This window comes from Nansenia antarctica (assembly GCF_963989245.1).
Source record: "Nansenia antarctica genome assembly, chromosome: 8".
NCBI classification, from domain to species: domain Eukaryota; kingdom Metazoa; phylum Chordata; class Actinopteri; order Argentiniformes; family Microstomatidae; genus Nansenia; species Nansenia antarctica.
In genome coordinates this window covers 9,158,444-9,184,731 of record NC_137678.1, presented here as the reverse complement: position 1 = coordinate 9,184,731, position 26,288 = coordinate 9,158,444, and the positions used below count along the sequence as shown (strand labels likewise).

The 26,288-nt window shown below is 47.6% G+C and overlaps 1 protein-coding gene across 2 annotated transcripts in view; it reads left to right on the top strand.

Annotated features, from left to right (window-relative positions):
- LOC308163712 (patatin-like phospholipase domain-containing protein 2) overlaps positions 1-22,411 on the top strand; it is a 31,720-nt gene extending 9,309 nt beyond the window's left edge. The window contains exons 6-9 of one of the 2 annotated variants that reach the window (XM_080537901.1): positions 17,743-17,940; positions 18,203-18,335; positions 20,030-20,140; positions 20,953-22,411. In XM_080537901.1, the coding sequence (XP_080394027.1) occupies positions 17,743-17,940; positions 18,203-18,335; positions 20,030-20,140; positions 20,953-21,202 (692 nt within the window). In that variant the 3' untranslated portion in view covers positions 21,203-22,411. The remainder of the gene's footprint in view (positions 1-17,742; positions 17,941-18,202; positions 18,336-20,029; positions 20,141-20,952) is intronic. The other variant, XM_080537900.1, reaches the window with a different exon arrangement.
- Positions 22,412-26,288: the final 3,877 nt, after the last annotated feature.

Here is a 26,288-nt window from a genome sequence, read left to right as displayed (position 1 = left end):
CAGGAGAACAGTGAGTACCATGTTGACAGACAGGAGAACAGTGAGTACCATGTTGACAGACAGCAGAACAGTGAGTACCATGTTGACAGACAGGAGAACAGTGAGTACCATGTTGACAGACAGGAGAACAGTGAGTACCATGTTGACAGACAGCAGAACAGTGAGTACCATGTTGACAGACAGGAGAACAGTGAGTACCATGTTGACAGACAGGAGAACAGTGAGTACCATGTTGACAGACAGGAGGACAGTGAGTACCATGTTGACAGACAGCAGAACAGTGAGTACCATGTTGACAGACAGCAGAACAGTGAGTACCATGTTGACAGACAGCAGAACAGTGAGTACCATGTTGACAGACAGCAGAACAGTGAGTACCATGTTGACAGACAGGAGAACAGTGAGTACCATGTTGACAGACAACAGAACAGTGAGTACCATGTTGACAGACAGGAGGACAGTGAGTACCATGTTGACAGACAGGAGAACAGTGAGTACCATGTTGACAGACAGGAGAACAGTGAGTACCATGTTGACAGACAGGAGAACAGTGAGTACCATGTTGACAGACAGGAGAACAGTGAGTACCATGTTGACAAGAGAACAGTGAGTACCATGTTGACAGACAGCAGAACAGTGAGTACCATGTTGACAGACAGGAGAACAGTGAGTACCATGTTGACAGACAGCAGAACAGTGAGTACCATGTTGACAGACAGGAGAACAGTGAGTACCATGTTGACAGACAGGAGAACAGTGAGTACCATGTTGACAGACAGGAGGACAGTGAGTACCATGTTGACAGACAGCAGAACAGTGAGTACCATGTTGACAGACAGGAGAACAGTGAGTACCATGTTGACAGACAGGAGAACAGTGAGTACCATGTTGACAGACAGGAGAACAGTGAGTACCATGTTGACAGACAGGAGAACAGTGAGTACCATGTTGACAGACAGGAGAACAGTGAGTACCATGTTGACAGACAGGAGGACAGTGAGTACCATGTTGACAGACAGCAGAACAGTGAGTACCATGTTGACAGACAGGAGAACAGTGAGTACCATGTTGACAGACAGGAGGACAGTGAGTACCATGTTGACAGACAGGAGAACAGTGAGTACCATGTTGACAGACAGCAGAACAGTGAGTACCATGTTGACAGACAGGAGAACAGTGAGTACCATGTTGACAGACAGGAGAACAGTGAGTACCATGTTGACAGACAGGAGAACAGTGAGTACCATGTTGACAGACAGCAGAACAGTGAGTACCATGTTGACAGACAGGAGAACAGTGAGTACCATGTTGACAGACAGGAGAACAGTGAGTACCATGTTGACAGACAGGAGAACAGTGAGTACCATGTTGACAGACAGGAGAACAGTGAGTACCATGTTGACAGACAGGAGAACAGTGAGTACCATGTTGACAGACAGGAGAACAGTGAGTACCATGTTGACAGACAGGAGAACAGTGAGTACCATGTTGACAGACAGCAGAACAGTGAGTACCATGTTGACAGACAGCAGAACAGTGAGTACCATGTTGACAGACAGCAGGACAGTGAGTACCATGTTGACAGACAGCAGGACAGTGAGTACCATGTTGACAGACAGCAGAACAGTGAGTACCATGTTGACAGACAGCAGAACAGTGAGTACCATGTTGACAGACAGGAGGACAGTGAGTACCATGTTGACAGACAGGAGGACAGTGAGTACCATGTTGACAGACAGGAGAACAGTGAGTACCATGTTGACAGACAGGAGGACAGTGAGTACCATGTTGACAGGAGAACAGTGAGTACCATGTTGACAGACAGGAGGACAGTGAGTACCATGTTGACAGACAGGAGAACAGTGAGTACCATGTTGACAGACAGGAGAACAGTGAGTACCATGTTGACAGACAGGAGAACAGTGAGTACCATGTTGACAGACAGCAGAACAGTGAGTACCATGTTGACAGACAGCAGAACAGTGAGTACCATGTTGACAGACAGGAGGACAGTGACTACCATGTTGACAGACAGGAGAACAGTGAGTACCATGTCGACAGACAGGAGAACAGTGAGTACCATGTTGACAGACAGCAGAACAGTGAGTACCATGTTGACAGACAGCAGAACAGTGAGTACCATGTTGACAGACAGCAGAACAGTGAGTACCATGTTGACAGACAGGAGGACAGTGAGTACCATGTTGACAGACAGGAGGACAGTGAGTACCATGTTGACAGACAGCAGAACAGTGAGTACCATGTTGACAGACAGGAGAACAGTGAGTACCATGTTGACAGACAGGAGAACAGTGAGTACCATGTTGACAGACAGCAGAACAGTGAGTACCATGTTGACAGACAGGAGAACAGTGAGTACCATGTTGACAGACAGGAGGACAGTGAGTACCATGTTGACAGACAGCAGAACAGTGAGTACCATGTTGACAGACAGCAGAACAGTGAGTACCATGTTGACAGACAGGAGAACAGTGAGTACCATGTTGACAGACAACAGAACAGTGAGTACCATGTTGACAGACAGGAGGACAGTGAGTACCATGTTGACAGACAGGAGAACAGTGAGTACCATGTTGACAGACAGGAGAACAGTGAGTACCATGTTGACAGACAGGAGAACAGTGAGTACCATGTTGACAGACAGGAGAACAGTGAGTACCATGTTGACAAGAGAACAGTGAGTACCATGACAGACAGCAGAACAGTGAGTACCATGTTGACAGACAGGAGAACAGTGAGTACCATGTTGACAGACAGCAGAACAGTGAGGTACCATGTTGACAGACAGGAGAACAGTGAGTACCATGTTGACAGACAGGAGAACAGTGAGTACCATGTTGACAGACAGGAGGACAGTGAGTACCATGTTGACAGACAGCAGAACAGTGAGTACCATGTTGACAGACAGGGAGAACAGTTGAGTACCATGTTGACAGACAGGAGAACAGTGAGTACCATGTTGACAGACAGCAGAACAGTGAGTACCATGTTGACAGACAGGAGAACAGTGAGTACCATGTTGACAGACAGGAGAACAGTGAGTACCATGTTGACAGACAGGAGGACAGTGAGTACCATGTTGACAGACAGCAGAACAGTGAGTACCATGTTGACAGACAGCAGAACAGTGAGTACCATGTTGACAGACAGGAGAACAGTGAGTACCATGTTGACAGACAACAGAACAGTGAGTACCATGTTGACAGACAGGAGGACAGTGAGTACCATGTTGACAGACAGGAGAACAGTGAGTACCATGTTGACAGACAGGAGAACAGTGAGTACCATGTTGACAGACAGGAGAACAGTGAGTACCATGTTGACAGACAGGAGAACAGTGAGTACCATGTTGACAAGAGAACAGTGAGTACCATGTTGACAGACAGCAGAACAGTGAGTACCATGTTGACAGACAGGAGAACAGTGAGTACCATGTTGACAGACAGCAGAACAGTGAGTACCATGTTGACAGACAGGAGAACAGTGAGTACCATGTTGACAGACAGGAGAACAGTGAGTACCATGTTGACAGACAGGAGGACAGTGAGTACCATGTTGACAGACAGCAGAACAGTGAGTACCATGTTGACAGACAGGAGAACAGTGAGTACCATGTTGACAGACAGGAGAACAGTGAGTACCATGTTGACAGACAGGAGAACAGTGAGTACCATGTTGACAGACAGGAGAACAGTGAGTACCATGTTGACAGACAGGAGAACAGTGAGTACCATGTTGACAGACAGGAGGACAGTGAGTACCATGTTGACAGACAGCAGAACAGTGAGTACCATGTTGACAGACAGGAGAACAGTGAGTACCATGTTGACAGACAGGAGGACAGTGAGTACCATGTTGACAGACAGGAGAACAGTGAGTACCATGTTGACAGACAGCAGAACAGTGAGTACCATGTTGACAGACAGGAGAACAGTGAGTACCATGTTGACAGACAGGAGAACAGTGAGTACCATGTTGACAGACAGGAGAACAGTGAGTACCATGTTGACAGACAGCAGAACAGTGAGTACCATGTTGACAGACAGGAGAACAGTGAGTACCATGTTGACAGACAGGAGAACAGTGAGTACCATGTTGACAGACAGGAGAACAGTGAGTACCATGTTGACAGACAGGAGAACAGTGAGTACCATGTTGACAGACAGGAGAACAGTGAGTACCATGTTGACAGACAGGAGAACAGTGAGTACCATGTTGACAGACAGGAGAACAGTGAGTACCATGTTGACAGACAGCAGAACAGTGAGTACCATGTTGACAGACAGCAGAACAGTGAGTACCATGTTGACAGACAGCAGGACAGTGAGTACCATGTTGACAGACAGCAGGACAGTGAGTACCATGTTGACAGACAGCAGAACAGTGAGTACCATGTTGACAGACAGCAGAACAGTGAGTACCATGTTGACAGACAGGAGGACAGTGAGTACCATGTTGACAGACAGGAGAACAGTGAGTACCATGTTGACAGACAGGAGGACAGTGAGTACCATGTTGACAGACAGGAGAACAGTGAGTACCATGTTGACAGACAGGAGGACAGTGAGTACCATGTTGACAGGAGAACAGTGAGTACCATGTTGACAGACAGGAGGACAGTGAGTACCATGTTGACAGACAGGAGAACAGTGAGTACCATGTTGACAGACAGGAGAACAGTGAGTACCATGTTGACAGACAGGAGAACAGTGAGTACCATGTTGACAGACAGCAGAACAGTGAGTACCATGTTGACAGACAGCAGAACAGTGAGTACCATGTTGACAGACAGGAGGACAGTGACTACCATGTTGACAGACAGGAGAACAGTGAGTACCATGTCGACAGACAGGAGAACAGTGAGTACCATGTTGACAGACAGCAGAACAGTGAGTACCATGTTGACAGACAGCAGAACAGTGAGTACCATGTTGACAGACAGCAGAACAGTGAGTACCATGTTGACAGACAGGAGGACAGTGAGTACCATGTTGACAGACAGGAGGACAGTGAGTACCATGTTGACAGACAGGAGAACAGTGAGTACCATGTTGACAGACAGGAGAACAGTGAGTACCATGTTGACAGACAGGAGGACAGTGAGTACCATGTTGACAGACAGGAGGACAGTGAGTACCATGTTGACAGACAGGAGAACAGTGAGTACCATGTTGACAAACAGCAGAACAGTGAGTACCATGTTGACAGACAGGAGAACAGTGAGTACCATGTTGACAGACAGGAGAACAGTGAGTACCATGTTGACAGACAGGAGAACAGTGAGTACCATGTTGACAGACAGGAGAACAGTGAGTACCATGTTGACAGACAGGAGAACAGTGAGTACCATGTTGACAGACAGGAGAACAGTGAGTACCATGTTGACAGACAGGAGAACAGTGAGTACCATGTTGACAGACAGGAGAACAGTGAGTACCATGTTGACAGACAGGAGAACAGTGAGTACCATGTTGACAGACAGGAGAACAGTGAGTACCATGTTGACAGACAGCAGAACAGTGAGTACCATGTTGACAGACAGGAGAACAGTGAGTACCATGTTGACAGACAGGAGGACAGTGAGTACCATGTTGACAGACAGCAGAACAGTGAGTACCATGTTGACAGACAGCAGAACAGTGAGTACCATGTTGACAGACAGGAGAACAGTGAGTACCATGTTGACAGGAGAACAGTGAGTACCATGTTGACAGACAGGAGAACAGTGAGTACCATGTTGACAGACAGCAGAACAGTGAGTACCATGTTGACAGACAGCAGAACAGTGAGTACCATGTTGACAGACAGGAGAACAGTGAGTACCATGTTGACAGACAGGAGAACAGTGAGTACCATGTTGACAGACAGGAGAACAGTGAGTACCATGTTGACAGACAGGAGAACAGTGAGTACCATGTTGACAGACAGGAGAACAGTGAGTACCATGTTGACAGACAGGAGGACAGTGAGTACCATGTTGACAGACAGGAGAACAGTGAGTACCATGTTGACAGACAGGAGAACAGTGAGTACCATGTTGACAGACAGCAGAACAGTGAGTACCATGTTGACAGACAGGAGAACAGTGAGTACCATGTTGACAGACAGGAGAACAGTGAGTATCATGTTGACAGACAGGAGAACAGTGAGTACCATGTTGACAGACAGCAGAACAGTGAGTACCATGTTGACAGACAGCAGAACAGTGAGTACCATGTTGACAGACAGGAGAACAGTGAGTACCATGTTGACAGACAGGAGAACAGTGAGTACCATGTTGACAGACAGGAGAACAGTGAGTACCATGTTGACAGACAGCAGAACAGTGAGTACCATGTTGACAGACAGGAGAACAGTGAGTACCATGTTGACAGACAGCAGAACAGTGAGTACCATGTTGACAGACAGGAGAACAGTGAGTACCATGTTGACAGACAGCAGAACAGTGAGTACCATGTTGACAGACAGGAGAACAGTGAGTACCATGTTGACAGACAGGAGAACAGTGAGTACCATGTTGACAGACAGGAGAACAGTGAGTACCATGTTGACAGACAGGAGAACAGTGAGTACCATGTTGACAGACAGGAGAACAGTGAGTACCATGTTGACAGACAGGAGAACAGTGAGTACCATGTTGACAGACAGCAGAACAGTGAGTACCATGTTGACAGACAGGAGAACAGTGAGTACCATGTTGACAGACAGCAGAACAGTGAGTACCATGTTGACAGACAGGAGAACAGTGAGTACCATGTTGACAGACAGGAGAACAGTGAGTACCATGTTGACAGACAGGAGAACAGTGAGTACCATGTTGACAGACAGGAGAACAGTGAGTACCATGTTGACAGACAGGAGAACAGTGAGTACCATGTTGACAGACAGGAGAACAGTGAGTACCATGTTGACAGACAGGAGAACAGTGAGTACCATGTTGACAGACAGGAGAACAGTGAGTACCATGTTGACAGACAGGAGAACAGTGAGTACCATGTTGACAGACAGCAGAACAGTGAGTACCATGTTGATAGACAGGAGAACAGTGAGTACCATGTTGACAGACAGGAGAACAGTGAGTACCATGTTGACAGACAGGAGAACAGTGAGTACCATGTTGACAGACAGCAGAACAGTGAGTACCATGTTGACAGACAGCAAAACAGTGAGTACCATGTTGACAGACAGGAGGACAGTGAGTACCATGTTGACAGACAGGAGAACAGTGAGTACCATGTTGACAGACAGGAGAACAGTGAGTACCATGTTGACAGACAGGAGAACAGTGAGTACCATGTTGACAGACAGGAGGACAGTGAGTACCATGTTGACAGACAGCAGAACAGTGAGTACCATGTTGACAGACAGGAGAACAGTGAGTACCATGTTGACAGACAGGAGAACAGTGAGTACCATGTTGACAGACAGCAGAACAGTGAGTACCATGTTGACAGACAGGAGAACAGTGAGTACCATGTTGACAGACAGCAGAACAGTGAGTACCATGTTGACAGACAGGAGAACAGTGAGTACCATGTTGACAGACAGGAGAACAGTGAGTACCATGTTGACAGACAGGAGAACAGTGAGTACCATGTTGACAGACAGGAGGACAGTGAGTACCATGTTGACAGACAGGAGAACAGTGAGTACCATGTTGACAGACAGCAGAACAGTGAGTACCATGTTGACAGACAGGAGAACAGTGAGTACCATGTTGACAGACAGGAGAACAGTGAGTACCATGTTGACAGACAGGAGAACAGTGAGTACCATGTTGACAGACAGCAGAACAGTGAGTAACATGTTGACAGACTGGAGAACAGTGAGTACCATGTTGACAGACAGGAGAACAGTGAGTACCATGTTGACAGACAGCAGAACAGTGAGTACCATGTTGACAGACAGGAGAACAGTGAGTACCATGTTGACAGACAGGAGAACAGTGAGTACCATGTTGACAGACAGGAGAACAGTGAGTACCATGTTGACAGACAGGAGAACAGTGAGTACCATGTTGACAGAGAGCAGAACAGTGAGTACCATGTTGACAGACAGCAGAACAGTGAGTACCATGTTGACAGACAGGAGAACAGTGAGTACCATGTTGACAGACAGGAGAACAGTGAGTACCATGTTGACAGACAGCAGAACAGTGAGTACCATGTTGACAGACAGGAGAACAGTGAGTACCATGTTGACAGACAGGAGAACAGTGAGTACCATGTTGACAGACAGGAGGACAGTGAGTACCATGTTGACAGACAGCAGAACAGTGAGTACCATGTTGACAGACAGCAGAACAGTGAGTACCATGTTGACAGACAGGAGAACAGTGAGTACCATGTTGACAGACAACAGAACAGTGAGTACCATGTTGACAGACAGGAGGACAGTGAGTACCATGTTGACAGACAGGAGAACAGTGAGTACCATGTTGACAGACAGGAGAACAGTGAGTACCATGTTGACAGACAGGAGAACAGTGAGTACCATGTTGACAGACAGGAGAACAGTGAGTACCATGTTGACAGACAGCAGAACAGTGAGTACCATGTTGACAGACAGGAGAACAGTGAGTACCATGTTGACAGACAGGAGAACAGTGAGTACCATGTTGACAGACAGGAGAACAGTGAGTACCATGTTGACAGACAGGAGAACAGTGAGTACCATGTTGACAGACAGGAGAACAGTGAGTACCATGTTGACAGACAGCAGAACAGTGAGTACCATGTTGACAGACAGCAAAACAGTGAGTACCATGTTGACAGACAGGAGGACAGTGAGTACCATGTTGACAGACAGGAGAACAGTGAGTACCATGTTGACAGACAGGAGAACAGTGAGTACCATGTTGACAGACAGCAGAACAGTGAGTACCATGTTGACAGACAGGAGAACAGTGAGTACCATGTTGACAGACAGCAGAACAGTGAGTACCATGTTGACAGACAGGAGAACAGTGAGTACCATGTTGACAGACAAGAGAACAGTGAGTACCATGTTGACAGACAGCAGAACAGTGAGTACCATGTTGACAGACAGCAGAACAGTGAGTACCATGTTGACAGACAGCAGAACAGTGAGTACCATGTTGACAGACAGGAGAACAGTGAGTACCATGTTGACAGACAGGAGAACAGTGAGTACCATGTTGACAGACAGCAGAACAGTGAGTACCATGTTGACAGACAGGAGAACAGTGAGTACCATGTTGACAGACAGGAGAACAGTGAGTACCATGTTGACAGACAGGAGAACAGTGAGTACCATGTTGACAGACAGGAGAACAGTGAGTACCATGTTGACAGACAGGAGAACAGTGAGTACCATGTTGACAGACAGCAGAACAGTGAGTACCATGTTGACAGACAGGAGAACAGTGAGTACCATGTTGACAGACAGGAGAACAGTGAGTACCATGTTGACAGACAGCAGAACAGTGAGTACCATGTTGACAGACAGGAGAACAGTGAGTACCATGTTGACAGACAGGAGAACAGTGAGTACCATGTTGACAGACAGGAGAACAGTGAGTACCATGTTGACAGACAGCAGAACAGTGAGTACCATGTTGACAGACAGCAGAACAGTGAGTACCATGTTGACAGACAGGAGAACAGTGAGTACCATGTTGACAGACAGGAGAACAGTGAGTACCATGTTGACAGACAGGAGAACAGTGAGTACCATGTTGACAGACAGCAGAACAGTGAGTACCATGTTGACAGACAGGAGAACAGTGAGTACCATGTTGACAGACAGGAGAACAGTAAGTACCATGTTGACAGACAGGAGAACAGTAAGTACCATGTTGACAGACAGGAGGACAGTGAGTACCATGTTGACAGACAGGAGAACAGTAAGTACCATGTTGACAGACAGGAGAACAGTAAGTACCATGTTGACAGACAGGAGAACAGTAAGTACCATGTTGACAGACAGGAGAACAGTGAGTACCATGTTGACAGACAGGAGAACAGTGAGTACCATGTTGACAGACAGGAGAACAGTGAGTACCATGTTGACAGACAGGAGAACAGTGAGTACCATGTTGACAGACAGGAGAACAGTGAGTACCATATTGACAGACAGCAGAACAGTGAGTACCATGTTGACAGACAGGAGAACAGTGAGTACCATGTTGACAGACAGGAGAACAGTGAGTACCATGTTGACAGACAGGAGAACAGTGAGTACCATGTTGACAGACAGGAGAACAGTGAGTACAATGTTGACAGACAGCAGAACAGTGAGTACCATGTTGACAGACAGGAGAACAGTGAGTACCATGTTGACAGACAGGAGAACAGTGAGTACCATGTTGACAGACAGGAGAACAGTGAGTACCATGTTGACAGACAGGAGAACAGTGAGTACCATGTTGACAGACAGGAGAACAGTGAGTACCATGTTGACAGACAGCAGAACAGTGAGTACCATGTTGACAGACAGGAGAACAGTGAGTACCATGTTGACAGACAGCAGAACAGTGAGTACCATGTTGACAGACAGGAGAACAGTGAGTACCATGTTGACAGACAGCAAAACAGTGAGTACCATGTTGACAGACAGGAGGACAGTGAGTACCATGTTGACAGACAGGAGAACAGTGAGTACCATGTTGACAGACAGGAGAACAGTGAGTACCATGTTGACAGACAGCAGAACAGTGAGTACCATGTTGACAGACAGGAGAACAGTGAGTACCATGTTGACAGACAGGAGAACAGTGAGTACCATGTTGACAGACAGCAGAACAGTGAGTACCATGTTGACAGACAGGAGAACAGTGAGTACCATGTTGACAGACAGCAAAACAGTGAGTACCATGTTGACAGACAGGAGGACAGTGAGTACCATGTTGACAGACAGGAGAACAGTGAGTACCATGTTGACAGACAGGAGAACAGTGAGTACCATGTTGACAGACAGGAGAACAGTGAGTACCGTGTTGACAGACAGCAGAACAGTGAGTACCATGTTGACAGACAGCAGAACAGTGAGTACCATGTTGACAGACAGGAGAACAGTGAGTACCATGTTGACAGACAGGAGAACAGTGAGTACCGTGTTGACAGACAGCCCAACAGTGAGTACCATGTTGACAGACAGGAGAACAGTGAGTACCATGTTGACAGACAGCAGAACAGTGAGTACCATGTTGACAGACAGCAGAACAGTGAGTACCATGTTGACAGACAGGAGAACAGTGAGTACCATGTTGACAGACAGGAGAACAGTGAGTACCATGTTGACAGACAGGAGAACAGTGAGTACCATGTTGACAGACAGGAGAACAGTGAGTACCATGTTGACAGACAGGAGAACAGTGAGTAACATGTTGACAGACAGCAGAACAGTGAGTACCATGTTGACAGACAGGAGAACAGTGAGTACCATGTTGACAGACAGCAGAACAGTGAGTACCATGTTGACGGACAGGAGAACAGTGAGTACCATGTTGACAGACAGGAGAACAGTGAGTACCATGTTGACAGACAGGAGAACAGTGAGTACCATGTTGACAGACAGCAGAACAGTGAGTACCATGTTGACAGACAGCAGAACAGTGAGTACCATGTTGACAGACAGCAGAACAGTGAGTACCATGTTGACAGACAGCAGAACAGTGAGTACCATGTTGACAGACAGCAGAACAGTGAGTACCATGTTGACAGACAGGAGAACAGTGAGTACCATGTTGACAGACAGGAGAACAGTGAGTACCATGTTGACAGACAGCAGAACAGTGAGTACCATGTTGACAGACAGGAGGACAGTGAGTACCATGTCGACAGACAGGAGAACAGTGAGTACCATGTTGACAGACAGGAGAACAGTGAGTACCATGTTGACAGACAGGAGAACAGTGAGTACCATGTTGACAGACAGGAGAACAGTGAGTACCATGTTGACAGACAGGAGAACAGTGAGTACCATGTTGACAGACAGGAGAACAGTGAGTACCATGTTGACAGACAGGAGAACAGTGAGTACCATGTTGACAGACAACAGAACAGTGAGTACCATGTTGACAGGAGAACAGTGAGTACCATGTTGACAGACAGGAGAACAGTAAGTACCATGTTGACAGGAGAACAGTAAGTACCATGTTGACAGGAGAACAGTGAGTACCATGTTGACAGACAGGAGAACAGTAAGTACCATGTTGACAGGAGAACAGTAAGTACCATGTTGACAGGAGAACAGTGAGTACCATGTTGACAGGAGAACAGTAAGTACTATGTTGACAGGAGAACAGTAAGTACCATGTTGACAGGAGAACAGTGAGTACCATGTTGACAGGAGAACAGTAAGTACCATGTTGACAGGAGAACAGTGAGTACCATGTTGACAGACAGCAGAACAGTGAGTACCATGTTGACAGACAGGAGAACAGTGAGTACCATGTTGACAGACAGGAGAACAGTGAGTACCATGTTGACAGACAGGAGAACAGTGAGTACCATGTTGACAGACAGGAGAACAGTGAGTACCATGTTGACAGACAGCAGAACAGTGAGTACCATGTTGACAGACAGGAGGACAGTGAGTACCATGTTGACAGACAGCAGAACAGTGAGTACCATGTTGACAGACAGGAGAACAGTGAGTACCATGTTGACAGACAGGAGAACAGTGAGTACCATGTTGACAGACAGGAGAACAGTGAGTACCATGTTGACAGACAGGAGAACAGTGAGTACCATGTTGACAGACAGGAGAACAGTGAGTACCATGTTGACAGACAGGAGGACAGTGAGTACCATGTTGACAGACAGGAGAACAGTGAGTACCATGTTGACAGACAGCAGAACAGTGAGTACCATGTTGACAGACAGGAGAACAGTGAGTACCATGTTGACAGACAGGAGAACAGTGAGTATCATGTTGACAGACAGGAGAACAGTGAGTACCATGTTGACAGACAGGAGGACAGTGAGTACCATGTTGACAGACAGGAGAACAGTGAGTACCATGTTGACAGACAGCAGAACAGTGAGTACCATGTTGACAGACAGCAGAACAGTGAGTACCATGTTGACAGACAGGAGAACAGTGAGTACCATGTTGACAGACAGGAGGACAGTGAGTACCATGTTGACAGACAGGAGAACAGTGAGTACCATGTTGACAGACAGGAGAACAGTGAGTACCATGTTGACAGACAGCAGAACAGTGAGTACCATGTTGACAGACAGGAGAACAGTGAGTACCATGTTGACAGACAGCAGAACAGTGAGTACCATGTTGACAGACAGGAGAACAGTGAGTACCATGTTGACAGACAGGAGAACAGTGAGTACCATGTTGACAGACAGGAGAACAGTGAGTACCATGTTGACAGACAGGAGAACAGTGAGTACCATGTTGACAGACAGGAGAACAGTGAGTACCATGTTGACAGACAGGAGAACAGTGAGTACCATGTTGACAGACAGCAGAACAGTGAGTACCATGTTGACAGACAGCAGAACAGTGAGTACCATGTTGACAGACAGGAGAACAGTGAGTACCATGTTGACAGGAGAACAGTGAGTACCATGTTGACAGACAGGAGAACAGTGAGTACCATGTTGACAGACAGGAGAACAGTGAGTACCATGTTGACAGACAGGAGAACAGTGAGTACCATGTTGACAGACAGCAAAACAGTGAGTACCATGTTGACAGACAGGAGGACAGTGAGTACCATGTTGACAGACAGGAGAACAGTGAGTACCATGTTGACAGACAGCAGAACAGTGAGTACCATGTTGACAGACAGGAGGACAGTGAGTACCATGTTGACAGACAGGAGGACAGTGAGTACCATGTTGACAGACAGGAGGACAGTGAGTACCATGTTGACAGACAGCAGAACAGTGAGTACCATGTTGACAGACAGGAGAACAGTGAGTACCATGTTGACAGACAGGAGAACAGTGAGTACCATGTTGACAGACAGGAGGACAGTGAGTACCATGTTGACAGACAGGAGAACAGTGAGTACCATGATGACAGACAGGAGAACAGTGAGTACCATGTCGACAGACAGCAGAACAGTGAGTACCATGTTGACAGACAGGAGAACAGTGAGTACCATGTTGACAGACAGGAGAACAGTGAGTACCATGTTGACAGACAGCAGAACAGTGAGTACCATGTTGACAGACAGGAGAACAGTGAGTACCATGTTGACAGACAGGAGGACAGTGAGTACCATGTTGACAGACAGGAGAACAGTGAGTACCATGTTGACAGACAGCAGAACAGTGAGTACCATGTTGACAGACAGGAGGACAGTGAGTACCATGTTGACAGACAGGAGAACAGTGAGTACCATGTTGACAGACAGGAGAACAGTGAGTACCATGTTGACAGACAGGAGAACAGTGAGTACCATGTTGACAGACAGCAGAACAGTGAGTACCATGTTGACAGACAGGAGAACAGTGAGTACCATGTTGACAGACAGCAGAACAGTGAGTACCATGTTGACAGACAGGAGAACAGTGAGTACCATGTTGACAGACAGGAGAACAGTGAGTACCATGTTGACAGACAGGAGAACAGTGAGTACCATGTTGACAGACAGCAGAACAGTGAGTACCATGTTGACAGACAGGAGAACAGTGAGTACCATGTTGACAGACAGGAGAACAGTGAGTACCATGTTGACAGACAGGAGAACAGTGAGTACCATGTTGACAGACAGCAGAACAGTGAGTACCATGTTGACAGACAGGAGAACAGTGAGTACCATGTTGACAGACAGGAGAACAGTGAGTACCATGTTGACAGACAGGAGAACAGTGAGTACCATGTTGACAGACAGGAGAACAGTGAGTACCATGTTGACAGACAGGAGAACAGTGAGTACCATGTTGACAGACAGGAGAACAGTGAGTACCATGTTGACAGACAGGAGAACAGTGAGTACCATGTTGACAGACAGCAGAACAGTGAGTACCATGTTGACAGACAGCAGAACAGTGAGTACCATGTTGACAGACAGCAGGACAGTGAGTACCATGTTGACAGACAGCAGGACAGTGAGTACCATGTTGACAGACAGCAGAACAGTGAGTACCATGTTGACAGACAGCAGAACAGTGAGTACCATGTTGACAGACAGGAGGACAGTGAGTACCATGTTGACAGACAGGAGAACAGTGAGTACCATGTTGACAGACAGGAGGACAGTGAGTACCATGTTGACAGACAGGAGAACAGTGAGTACCATGTTGACAGACAGGAGGACAGTGAGTACCATGTTGACAGGAGAACAGTGAGTACCATGTTGACAGACAGGAGGACAGTGAGTACCATGTTGACAGACAGGAGAACAGTGAGTACCATGTTGACAGACAGGAGAACAGTGAGTACCATGTTGACAGGAGAACAGTGAGTACCATGTTGACAGACAGGAGAACAGTGAGTACCATGTTGACAGACAGCAGAACAGTGAGTACCATGTTGACAGACAGCAGAACAGTGAGTACCATGTTGACGGACAGGAGAACAGTGAGTACCATGTTGACAGACAGCAGACCAGTGAGTACCATGTTGACAGACAGCAGAACAGTGAGTACCATGTTGACAGACAGCAGAACAGTGAGTACCATGTTGACAGACAGGAGAACAGTGAGTACCATGTTGACAGACAGGAGAACAGTGAGTACCATGTTGACAGACAGGAGAACAGTGAGTACCATGTTGACAGACAGGAGAACAGTGAGTACCATGTTGACAGACAGCAGAACAGTGAGTACCATGTTGACAGACAGGAGAACAGTGAGTACCATGTTGACAGACAGGAGAACAGTGAGTACCATGTTGACAGACAGGAGGACAGTGAGTACCATGTTGACAAGAGAACAGTGAGTACCACGCTGTCTTTGACAGTGGCAGCGGGCGCTGATGTTAAGCCTGGTACACACAAAGATTTTCTAAATCTTAACAGATTTTTTATCTGAGAGAGACCCCCACACATGATGATAAAAAATCATCGATTGAACAGTTTTGATAGTATTGTGTGTGGTGTGCTCCGATATTCCCAATACAGCACACCACATACAAAGATCTGTCCTACGACAGTCTAGAGTCTCATCCCGCAATCTCGCATGATCAAACGTGATCTAACCTAGTACACTGACTGACCTGTACGAGGCAGCCATGTGCGACAAGGCAAATAAAGTACCGAAGAACGAAAAGAAGAAGACGCGTCAGTCAGCTCGCTTCTTGATTGGCTACATTCCATCCACGTCACAATCCACGGAGTCGGGAGTTGTCAGTTCTGCCCACACACAAGAGGACTTTTGATCGTGCATGTTGCATAATAACCTGGACATACTTCTCCTCACTGAAACCTGGCAACAACCCTCAGACTACTACTCACTCAACCAGGCCACCCCCCCTAATTACACCTACATCGCTAAACCCCGCCTCTCTAAGCGAGGGGGTGGTCTCGCTCCTCTCCACAAACACACCCTAACTGTCACTGTATTGGACCTCAACCTCCCACCCATGTCATCCTTCGAATACCTCGCCTTTTCACTCCCCAACTCCATAACTGCACTCCTACTCTACCGTCCACCGAAGCCACACCCCTCTTTAATGTCTGATCTCTCTGAACTCCTCACCATTGCCTCTTCCCTTTCTACCCGTCTCTTACTCACTGGTGACTTTAATATCCATGTCGACCAACCCAACTCCAACCGCACCTCTGACTTCCTCTCTCTCCTTGATTGTTTCCACCTCACCCAGCACATCAACTTCCCCACCCAGGCCACACACTCGACCTTGTCTGCTCTGCCTCCCTACCCATATCCAACCCCCACCCTCTTCCATTCCCACTCTCTGACCACCACTGCATCGTCTTCTCTGCCCCCCTGCCCCTACCGCGCCACCCCATCAAACGCACCATCTCTTTTCGTAACATAAAATCTGTCAACCCACTCACTCTATCTCAGTCCATATCCTCTGCCCTCCCCACTGACTCCACTCCCACCAACCCGGAAGACTATGCCACCATGCTCAACTCCATTCTCTCTGACTCCCTTGACTCACTGGCCCCCTTGAAAACCATCACTGTCTCCTTCACCACCTCCTCCACCCCCGCCCCCTCTGCTGTCATCTTCCCCCCCTGCTGATTACCCCCCCCCCCCCTACTACTCTCACTACTTTCTCCCCTGTTGATTCCTCCCTCATCACTACTATCATCACCGCCTCCAAAACAACCACCTGCTCCCTCGACCCCCTCCCTACCACCCTGACCAAGGCCTGCCTCCCTGCCCTCATCCCCCACCTCACTGCCCTCTTCAATCAGTCACTATCCCAAGGCCACGTTCCCTCAATATACAAACTCGCCGCTGTCACCCCCATTCTCAAAAAGCCCACTCTTGACCCAGCCAAGCTCTCCAACTACCGCCCCATCTCCAACCTACCATTATTCTCCAAAACCCTCGAGCGTGCTGTCTCTGTCCAACTTCACTCCCACCTCCAGACCAACAAACTGTATGAACCCTTTCAATCTGGTTTCCGCCCACATCACAGCACCAAAACAGCCCTGGTCAAAGTCATCAATGATCTCCTCACCTCCGCAGACTCAGGTGCCCTCAACATCCTAGTTCACATCCTGGGTGTAAACGTGTGTTTTTGCTAGCGGTGTTCACCGTTGCCATGGCTACTATCACCGCGGTGACGTCTTGACGTTCTGTTCTGTGACGTCAGATCTGCTGACGCTGGAGAGTCCGACCGCTGGCCCCGCCCCCGCGGAGGAGGCCCCTCCCCCTTCCTGCTGCTGCCCCCGGCCGGTCGCCATGGAGACCAGCAGGGACTGGCTGCTGCGGAGGCTCCGCCTCCTGAGGAAGAGACACTACTGGCTGGATGAGAGGATGGTCCACACCCTGCCCACGCCCATCAGGAGAGGTCAGAGGTCGTCTCAGGGTCATCTCTTCCTGATGACTGTTTTGTTTACTGTGTTACTATGACAACGTGTGGTCGTGGTGTTGTTGTCTGGGCCAGTGCCGTGTTGCCGTAGCGATGACAACGTGTGGCTGTTGTGTGTTAGGGTGTGTTTAGGTGTGTTGTGGTGTTGTCTGCAGTGCTGTGTTGCCGTGGTGATGACGTGTGTGTGTGTGTGTGTGTGGTGTGTGGTTGTGTGTGTGTGTGTGTGTGTGTGTGTCTCCAGTGCTGTGCGAGGCGTGCAAGGGCAAACCCGGCCTGGTTGCCAAGGTGACGGAGCTACTTCCTGTCCGCGTGGCGTCGTTCATGATGCTGCCCTGCACCCTGCCGCTGGCCTCCGCCTGCTCTGCTGCCCAGAGGTTAGGCCACGCCCCTACCCCCTAGACCACGCTCCTACCCCCTAGACCACACCCCTACCCCCTAGACCACGCCCCTACCCCCTAGACCACGCCCCCTACCACATAGACCATGCCCCTACTCCCTAGACCACACCCCCTACCCCCTAGACCACGCCCCTACCCCCTAGACCCCCCCTACCCCCTAGACCACACCCTCTACCACACCTAACCCTACTCTGCTGCCCAAAGGTAAGAGATCACGCCCCTAAACATACTGACCACACCTCCTAAACATACTGACCACTCCCCCTAAACATACTGACCACGCCCCCTAAACCACACCCCCTCAACATACCACCCCCCCCACACACACCGTACCACCCCCATAAACATACCACCCCCCCACATAGTCGCAGTAGAAGAGATAGATAGATAGGTAGGTAGGTAGGTAGGTAGGTAGCTAGGTAGGTAGGTAGTAGGGCTGCACGATATGGACGAAAATGCATATCACGATATTTATGCCAGATATCTCGATATCGATATTAGTACGATATTACTAGTTTTAAATGTAGAAACAATGAAAAATAAGCAATCTTCAAAAAAACTAACAGCATAATACCAAATGGACGTGGAAAAGTGCAAAATAATCAGCACTATGGATCTCGGCACCAACGCGCATCTTCGTCTCATTAAACAGTTGCGGAATGGCCACCTGACTAAAATGGTTCCGAGACGGTATTTTGTAGCGTTTGTCTAGGGTCCGAATCATTTTGTGGAACCCCTCTTTTTCGACGGAATAAACGGGAAGCATATCTTTTGCAATATGGTACGTTATGGCGTTTGTGATCTCTTTGTGTCGGTATGACGTCCTCTCGTATGGCGTTGTAATTGTGCATCGTCAACCCGACCTTGCTTGACCCGGGAGGATGTGCTTGGTCCCGCTGTCTCTCTTCGTGCTTGGCTCTCCTCGTACAGTGGTCTGTGGTTTTTCTCAAGGTGGTGAAAAAGGTTGGTTGTGTTTCCATTCTTCGTCCCGACTATGCGGAGGCACGACCTACATTAGACATCGTTCTGGTTCACGTCCTCCTTCCTGAATCCAAAATATCTCCAAACAATGGAGGTGGACTTATTTTTAGGTATAAGATTTGCAATCGTGTTGTCAAGGACATTCATATTTATTTTGTTTTCGCGCCGCTGTGTGTCACTGTTGCGTGACAGCAGCACGTTTTTTGCCTCGCTCACGGCCAAGCTCGCTTATTGGTTGGCATTGCTGTCGATCTAAGGAAACCATGAAATGAGGTTTGTGGTTGGCTGTACGTTTAGGGAAAGCGTAAAAACGTATGTTTTGATTGACTGAGCTGTACATGCTGGGGGAGTTTTATATCGTCAATATTGTTGCCTTTCACAATATTCATATTGCGCATGCGAACATCGCGATGACGATACGATAACGATATATCGTGCAGCCCTATTAGGTAGGTAGGTCTCCTTTAGCCCCCCCTAGTGCAGTGTGGTTGAAAAGATCTATAGATCTCCTTAGTGGTCGTAAAGATCTCCTACAGCGCCCTCTAGTGCAGCGTGGTTGTAATATAGTCTGTTAGAGACCAGGGTCAGGACCAGGGGTAAATAAACCACCCCCCCCTGTGTGTTCAGGTAAATAAACCACCCCCCTGTGTGTTCAGGTAAATAACCCCCCCCCCCCCTGTGTGTTCAAGGTTTGTGGAGTGGATCCCAGAGGTCCCGGCAGACGTGCGCTGGCTGTGTGGCGTGGCGGGGGACGTGTACCGGGGGGTCTGGAGGGTTGGGGCCACCACAGCCCCCCGCAGGTGAGACGCCCAGCGCATCTTTACACTGTCCGTCTGTGAAAACAGCCCGGCTGCGTTCGTAAATTCACTCCGAGAGCGCCGGAGCGCACACTGAGTTCAATGTCATAAAGGGACCTAAAGTAATTTGATTGGACAAGAGTGCTGATCAGATTTCCAGAGCGAATTTACGAACGCAGCCTCCAACATGTCTTGTAAGCGATATCTCATTATCTAATCTAACCCATTCAGTGCCGAGGGGGAATAAAGTCGCCCACATTGTCAACATTTGGTGTCTTTATTCTCCAGAAATGCATGAACGGTAAAAAAGAGACAGACAAGGGTAGATTTTCCTTGGCTATTTCTTTGTCTGCTATTACCTTCTAGATCTGTTACCTTCTAGATCTGTTACCTTCTAGATCTGCTACCTTCTACATCTGTTACCTTCTAGATCTGTTACCTTCTAGATCTGTTACCTTCTAGATCTGTTACCTTCTAGATCTGTTACCTTCTAGATCTGCTACCTTCTAGATCTGCTGTTACCTTCTAGATCTGTTACCTTCTAGATCTGTTACCTTCTAGATCTGCTACCTTCTAGATGTGTTTTATCCATTAACTATTGTCTTATTAAATGTTTTATCTATTTACTTCTTATATTTGCTTTTATTCATTGTAATTTTTATTTTCTTACTATGCTCCTCTTGCTGTATTTTTAAATCATGTATGTAAAGCACTTGAATTGCCCCTGTTGTATGAAATGTGCTATACAAATTAACTTGCCTTGCCTTGCCTAGATCTGCTATTTCCTTCTAAATCTCCCTGTGTGACTCCTCTAGCTTGGTTTTACAGGGCGGTGCCGTTGAGGAAGTGTATGAGCCTGCCCCTCCCCCTGGACAGACACCTGGCGCCCCCCACCCTGGACAGAGACAGACCCCTGGCTCTCTCCACCCTGGACCTCCACAGCCACTACTGGGACCTCCCCACCAACACCTCCACCACCACCACCACCCCCTCCCCCCTCCGCCCTCCAACCCCCCCTCCCAGCCCCCAGGTCTGCTTCTTTGTAGCCTCGCCGGAGGAGACTGACACCCTCACGGATCAATGAGAGGAAGGGGGTGACAGACGATAGGACGGTCCAGGTCAAGGTCCCGCCTACTCTCTCTGCCTGCCAGGATGGCGGGACGTGAAGAGGACTGTGATTGGATGGACGGACGGCCGGGTGATGGATCCAGAACAGAACTTTCGATCACTCCACCAATCAGGCTCCTCCAGTCATGCCAGGCGTCTGATTGGCCACATTGGAAAACGGCATAGCTGCTCAGTACCAAAGATGTGTTGTAGGAATACAGAACATTTTTATATCAGGAATGTGTTTTACCAGGAAAGTTTTACCAGGTCACTGCAGTAACTGTCTGTCTATATATATTTATACACAGTCTGATAATTTGGTCCGCATAATGGCAACCGATCAAAATGTTCTGTTTCTTTTGAAACACAGAACTAAGTTTCAACATTGTTGAGAATCACGACACAAACTCGCTAGTCGAGCCAAACTACTGCAACAACGCAATGGATTAGGTGAGTAATCCCCACTGCAACCTAGTTAACTAGAACACTACTGTTAGCAGGCTCACAAAACAAGCTGTGTTAGTTGACTAGCGATGTGTCATTGATTTTCAACAACGCGGAAATGTATTCACATTTTTCGAAAGAAAAGTCAGAACATTACATCAGATCCCGACATGAGGACCAAAGCATTAGAACGTGACACAGACACATGTAGCATTCAGATACTTCATTCCAACACTGGTCGACTTGAAAGAATAGCTGTGCTTTCTTGACAACTTATGACACTGCGATGGAACTGTGAATAACGTCTCTTTTCTTTATCATCTAAAGTGCCTCGCAGTTTCTTATCTTAGTTGGCCGATGTTTTACCACAACAATTCGTTGTTATACTGCTATTACATGGCTATTACATGGTTATTACATGGTACATTATTATAACATATTTACAACACTGTGAAAACCTCTGCCAAGTCGTGCCTTTTTTATCCATTGCGCAGTTTTTTAATTTGTCGTTAAAGGACAAATAGAAAATACCCTCTTCTTGACATGGACACAGAGTCAGTGGTTATGCTGTTTTGAACACACTGGAACTGATTTAAATCCCATTGTGGTGTTTAGGGTTAGGGTTAACATTGTGGTGTTAGGGTTAGGGTTAGGGTTAACATTGTGGTGTTAGGGTTAGGGTTAACATTGTGATGTTAGGGTTAGGGTTAACATTGTGGTGTTAGGGTTAGGGTTAGGGTTAACATTGTGGTGTTAGGGTTAGGGTTAACATTGTGATGTTAGGGTTAGGGTTAACATTGTGGTGTTAGGGTTAGGGTTAACATTGTGGTGTTAGGGTTAGGGTTAACATCGTGGTGTTTATGGTTAGGGTTAACATTGTGGTGTTAGGGTTAGGGTTAACATCGTGGTGTTTATGGTTAGGGTTAACATCGTGGTGTTTATGGTTAGGGTTAACATTGTGGTGTTAGGGTTAGGGTTAACATCGTGGTGTTTATGGTTAGGGTTAACATTGTGGTGTTAGGGTTAGGGTTAACATTGTGGTGTTAGGGTTAGGGTTAACATTGTGATGTTAGGGTTAGGGTTAACATTGTGGTGTTAGGGTTAGGGTTAACATCGTGGTGTTTATGGTTAGGGTTAACATTGTGGTGTTAGGGTTAGGGTTAACATCGTGGTGTTTATGGTTAGGGTTAACATTGTGGTGTTTAGGGTTAGGGTTAACATTGTGGTGTTAGGGTTAGGGTTAACATTGTGGTGTTAGGGTTAGGGTTAACATTGTGGTGTTAGGGTTAGGGTTAACATTGTGGTGTTTAAATTAAACTCATTCCTTGACCTCGTGTTGACTGCTGAAAATAATCTACAATCAATAATACATGAATCAATAATACATTAATATAACAAATATTTATAATTTAAAGGTCTATGTGAACAAATGTATTTCTGTAAGTGATTCTTCATTAAGCCTGAAGTACATTATTGGCTTGCCAATTATTGAGTTCTACTGTATTGAACAACTGCATTAGATAGTATTTTGAAATAAAATAATACATTTGGAATAGAAATGCATTGCTTAAAATCCTCTGGAATGAAAAGTTTGTTTGTTGTTTGCTGGTGGGGAAACCATGGCAACCATTCAACATGCTCATCACACACATGATGAAACCATGGCAACCATTCAACATGCTCGTCACACACATGTTAAGAGATACGTGGACAGGTGAGACCATCACCTGACAAGTCAAAATCAGTAGTTCCACCAGTTTGACCAGTCCCACCAGTCTCTCTGGTTGGTTCCATGCTCTGGAGACATGCTGAGACCGTGTAGGGTGTTCACACATATAATTTTGCTTTCACTTTAGATTACAGGAAATCCTGTAATATCCTGTAGTATCACATAGAGAATTGTATGAGAAAAGCAATGGTCCAAACCCCATGGTTCTATCATGTATGGTTCAAAAGTTATCAAGGTTTACCTCTTTACATACACATGCCAATTACAGGAATTTATCTCAATAGAATCTAGACCAAGTGGCCACTAAGACCAATATTAATAGCAAATGGGAACATTGATCACGCAATTCATAGTGAGCCAGCTGACGTTACAAGTTAGCCAGACCATTCACACAAACAGCTTCTAGCGGACGAGAGTAGACGGGGGGGCTCCGCTAGAAGTTACAACCGGAGCTTGAGGAGGCGACATTTTCTAATCAAAAGCCACTGGCTACAAGACAAACATGTATCTATATGTTGTAGTGCCAAGAGCAGGGGCAGGGGCAGGGGAGGCGGGGCAGGGGCAGGTGCAGGGGGGTGGGGCATGGGGGGGCGGCCACGACGTGGGGGCTGAGCCAGTTCCAATGGCCGGGAAACGTCCACGTGAGCGGACTTGATCCTATCAATGGAGACAGTCTCGTGTCTACCACCAACGTCCACTACCAGGTTCTTGTCCCCGTGTTGTAGGACCTTGAACGGGCCATCGTAAGGGGGGCGTAGGGGGCCGCGGTGGGTGTCGTGGCGAATGAAGACAAAGTCTGTCGAGCGCAGCTCGGGGGGGGACCCGGAAAGCAGGGGTACCGTGCTGTGATGTGGGGACGGGTGCGAACACCTCAGCGGGCCTCCAGCAGGGAGGAGCGCTGCCTGGCTGCAGACCAGGGGACAGTGGCATCCGGGATGAAATCCCTGGGGACTCGTAGGGTCTGGCCGTATACGAGTTCGGCAGACGAGGACTGCAAGTCCTCTTTGGGGGCACATCTGAGGCCGAGCATGACCCACGGAAGTTTGTCCACCCAGTTGCCGTCCGTCAAACTCGCGCGTAGGGCCGCCTTCATTGAGCGGTGGAAACGCTCGCACAAACCGTTAGCCTGGGGGTGATAGGCAGTAGTGCGGTGCAGCTTTACCCCCAAACCACCAGCTACAGCTTCCACAGTTCCGAGGTAAACTGCGAGCCACGGCTTCGGGCCAGCGGGTCGTCCTGTCCACCATGGTGAAAAGGTAGGTGAAGCCGTGAGAGGCGGGCAGTGGTCCCACAAGGTCGACGTTGACGTGGTCAAACCTCCTCTCAGGAACAGTGAAGGGCTCAAAAGGGGCTCTGGTATGGCGGTGTACTTTGGCGCGTTGACAGGCCACGCACGTGTCGACCCAGCCCCTTACCTCCTTCTTGAGTCCCTGCCATACGAACTTCTCAGAAACTAATTTCACGGATGGTTTCCTGCCGGGGTGGGAGAGGTTGTGTACAGCCTCAAAAACGGGCCGGCGCCAGTTCACAGGGACCAGCGGCCGCGGCTGGCCCGTAGAAAAGTCGCACAGCAGTTTTGCGCCTGAGTCACCGACTGCGACATCCTCCAAGCGTAGTCCTGTGTCTGCGTTCTTGAGGGTCTGGACCCCGTGGTCGGAGGCCTGGGGCCTCATTTATAAAAAAGTACTTGAACGTCATCTTTGACTTTCACGTAAGCACATTTTTCTAAACGGACGTAAGCATTATTTATAAAACGGGCTGCGATGGTTTAAAGTTGCGTACGTGCTTCCTTCTATAAATACCAACGCAGGTAAAATGAACGCAGGTGAATGAGGTTTGTATTAACGCCCTGTGATAGCGGCTCAATCAAGACAAGTGTTATAATATAGGGTAGACGTTCGTCTGGAAGCGGGAGAGGGCAGAGAAGGGTGGCTTCTCGGTAAGTTGCATTTGTAACGTTTGATCATGACAACTAACCAGGCACATGCTTATACTCAGTACTCAAGTTGTAAAAGAAAATCAGGGGAGGTGGTGGATTTTATCATATGAGGACAACTTTAGCATCCCCTCAGCGTCAGTGACTTCAGTGTCAGTAACTTGGTAAAAATGTCATTGCATGTGTGCGTGCCCCCTCGCACCTTGAAATAGCAGTAATTCCACGTTCATTGATAAAATTACATAAAGTATGGAAAGAGGGGGACGATTTTGACTGTTTTTATTTCTGGGGGGATGCTCAACTCGAGTGCTGCTTATACTGTAATAATATAATGGTCTTATTCTTATCAGGTGGTCTTATTCTTATATGGCTGCTCACTCCCTTTGCGAACTCCCAGACACCGGAGAAAATCCAGTATAATTTAGCGAGTGGCCGGGCAAGGTCCGTTGTGGAACGCACTAGGCATGTTGAAGGGGAGATAGACAGCTCCGGAGGGATATAAAGGAAGACTGAAATACAATCATAAACATCAGTTCCTTTTAAATCTTGAATTAAACTCATTTTCTCGGCTGATAACAACATCGTTAATTTTATTACGAGCCACTTGCATGAATTACAGTAGGCAGTGCGGCTCACGTGCCTGTAATAACTACGCATAACCAGTAGGTAATGTGCGTACGCAAGGTCAATACTCGACGTAGAGCTATGATCGTTTCCACGGTCAAATTGACTCACGTTGAAATTGTATAAATCACTACGTTGACGTGGTTTTCTACGTACGACACGGGTAAGATCAACATTTGATCTGAGTACTTTCTATAAATCAGGCCCCTGGTCCGCACTCATGCGGACGTAGTCGAGAGCCAGTTGAACGGCCCCGACAACTGCTCTGGAGAGACAGTCCGCGACCACGTTGGACTTGCCAGCGATGTGTT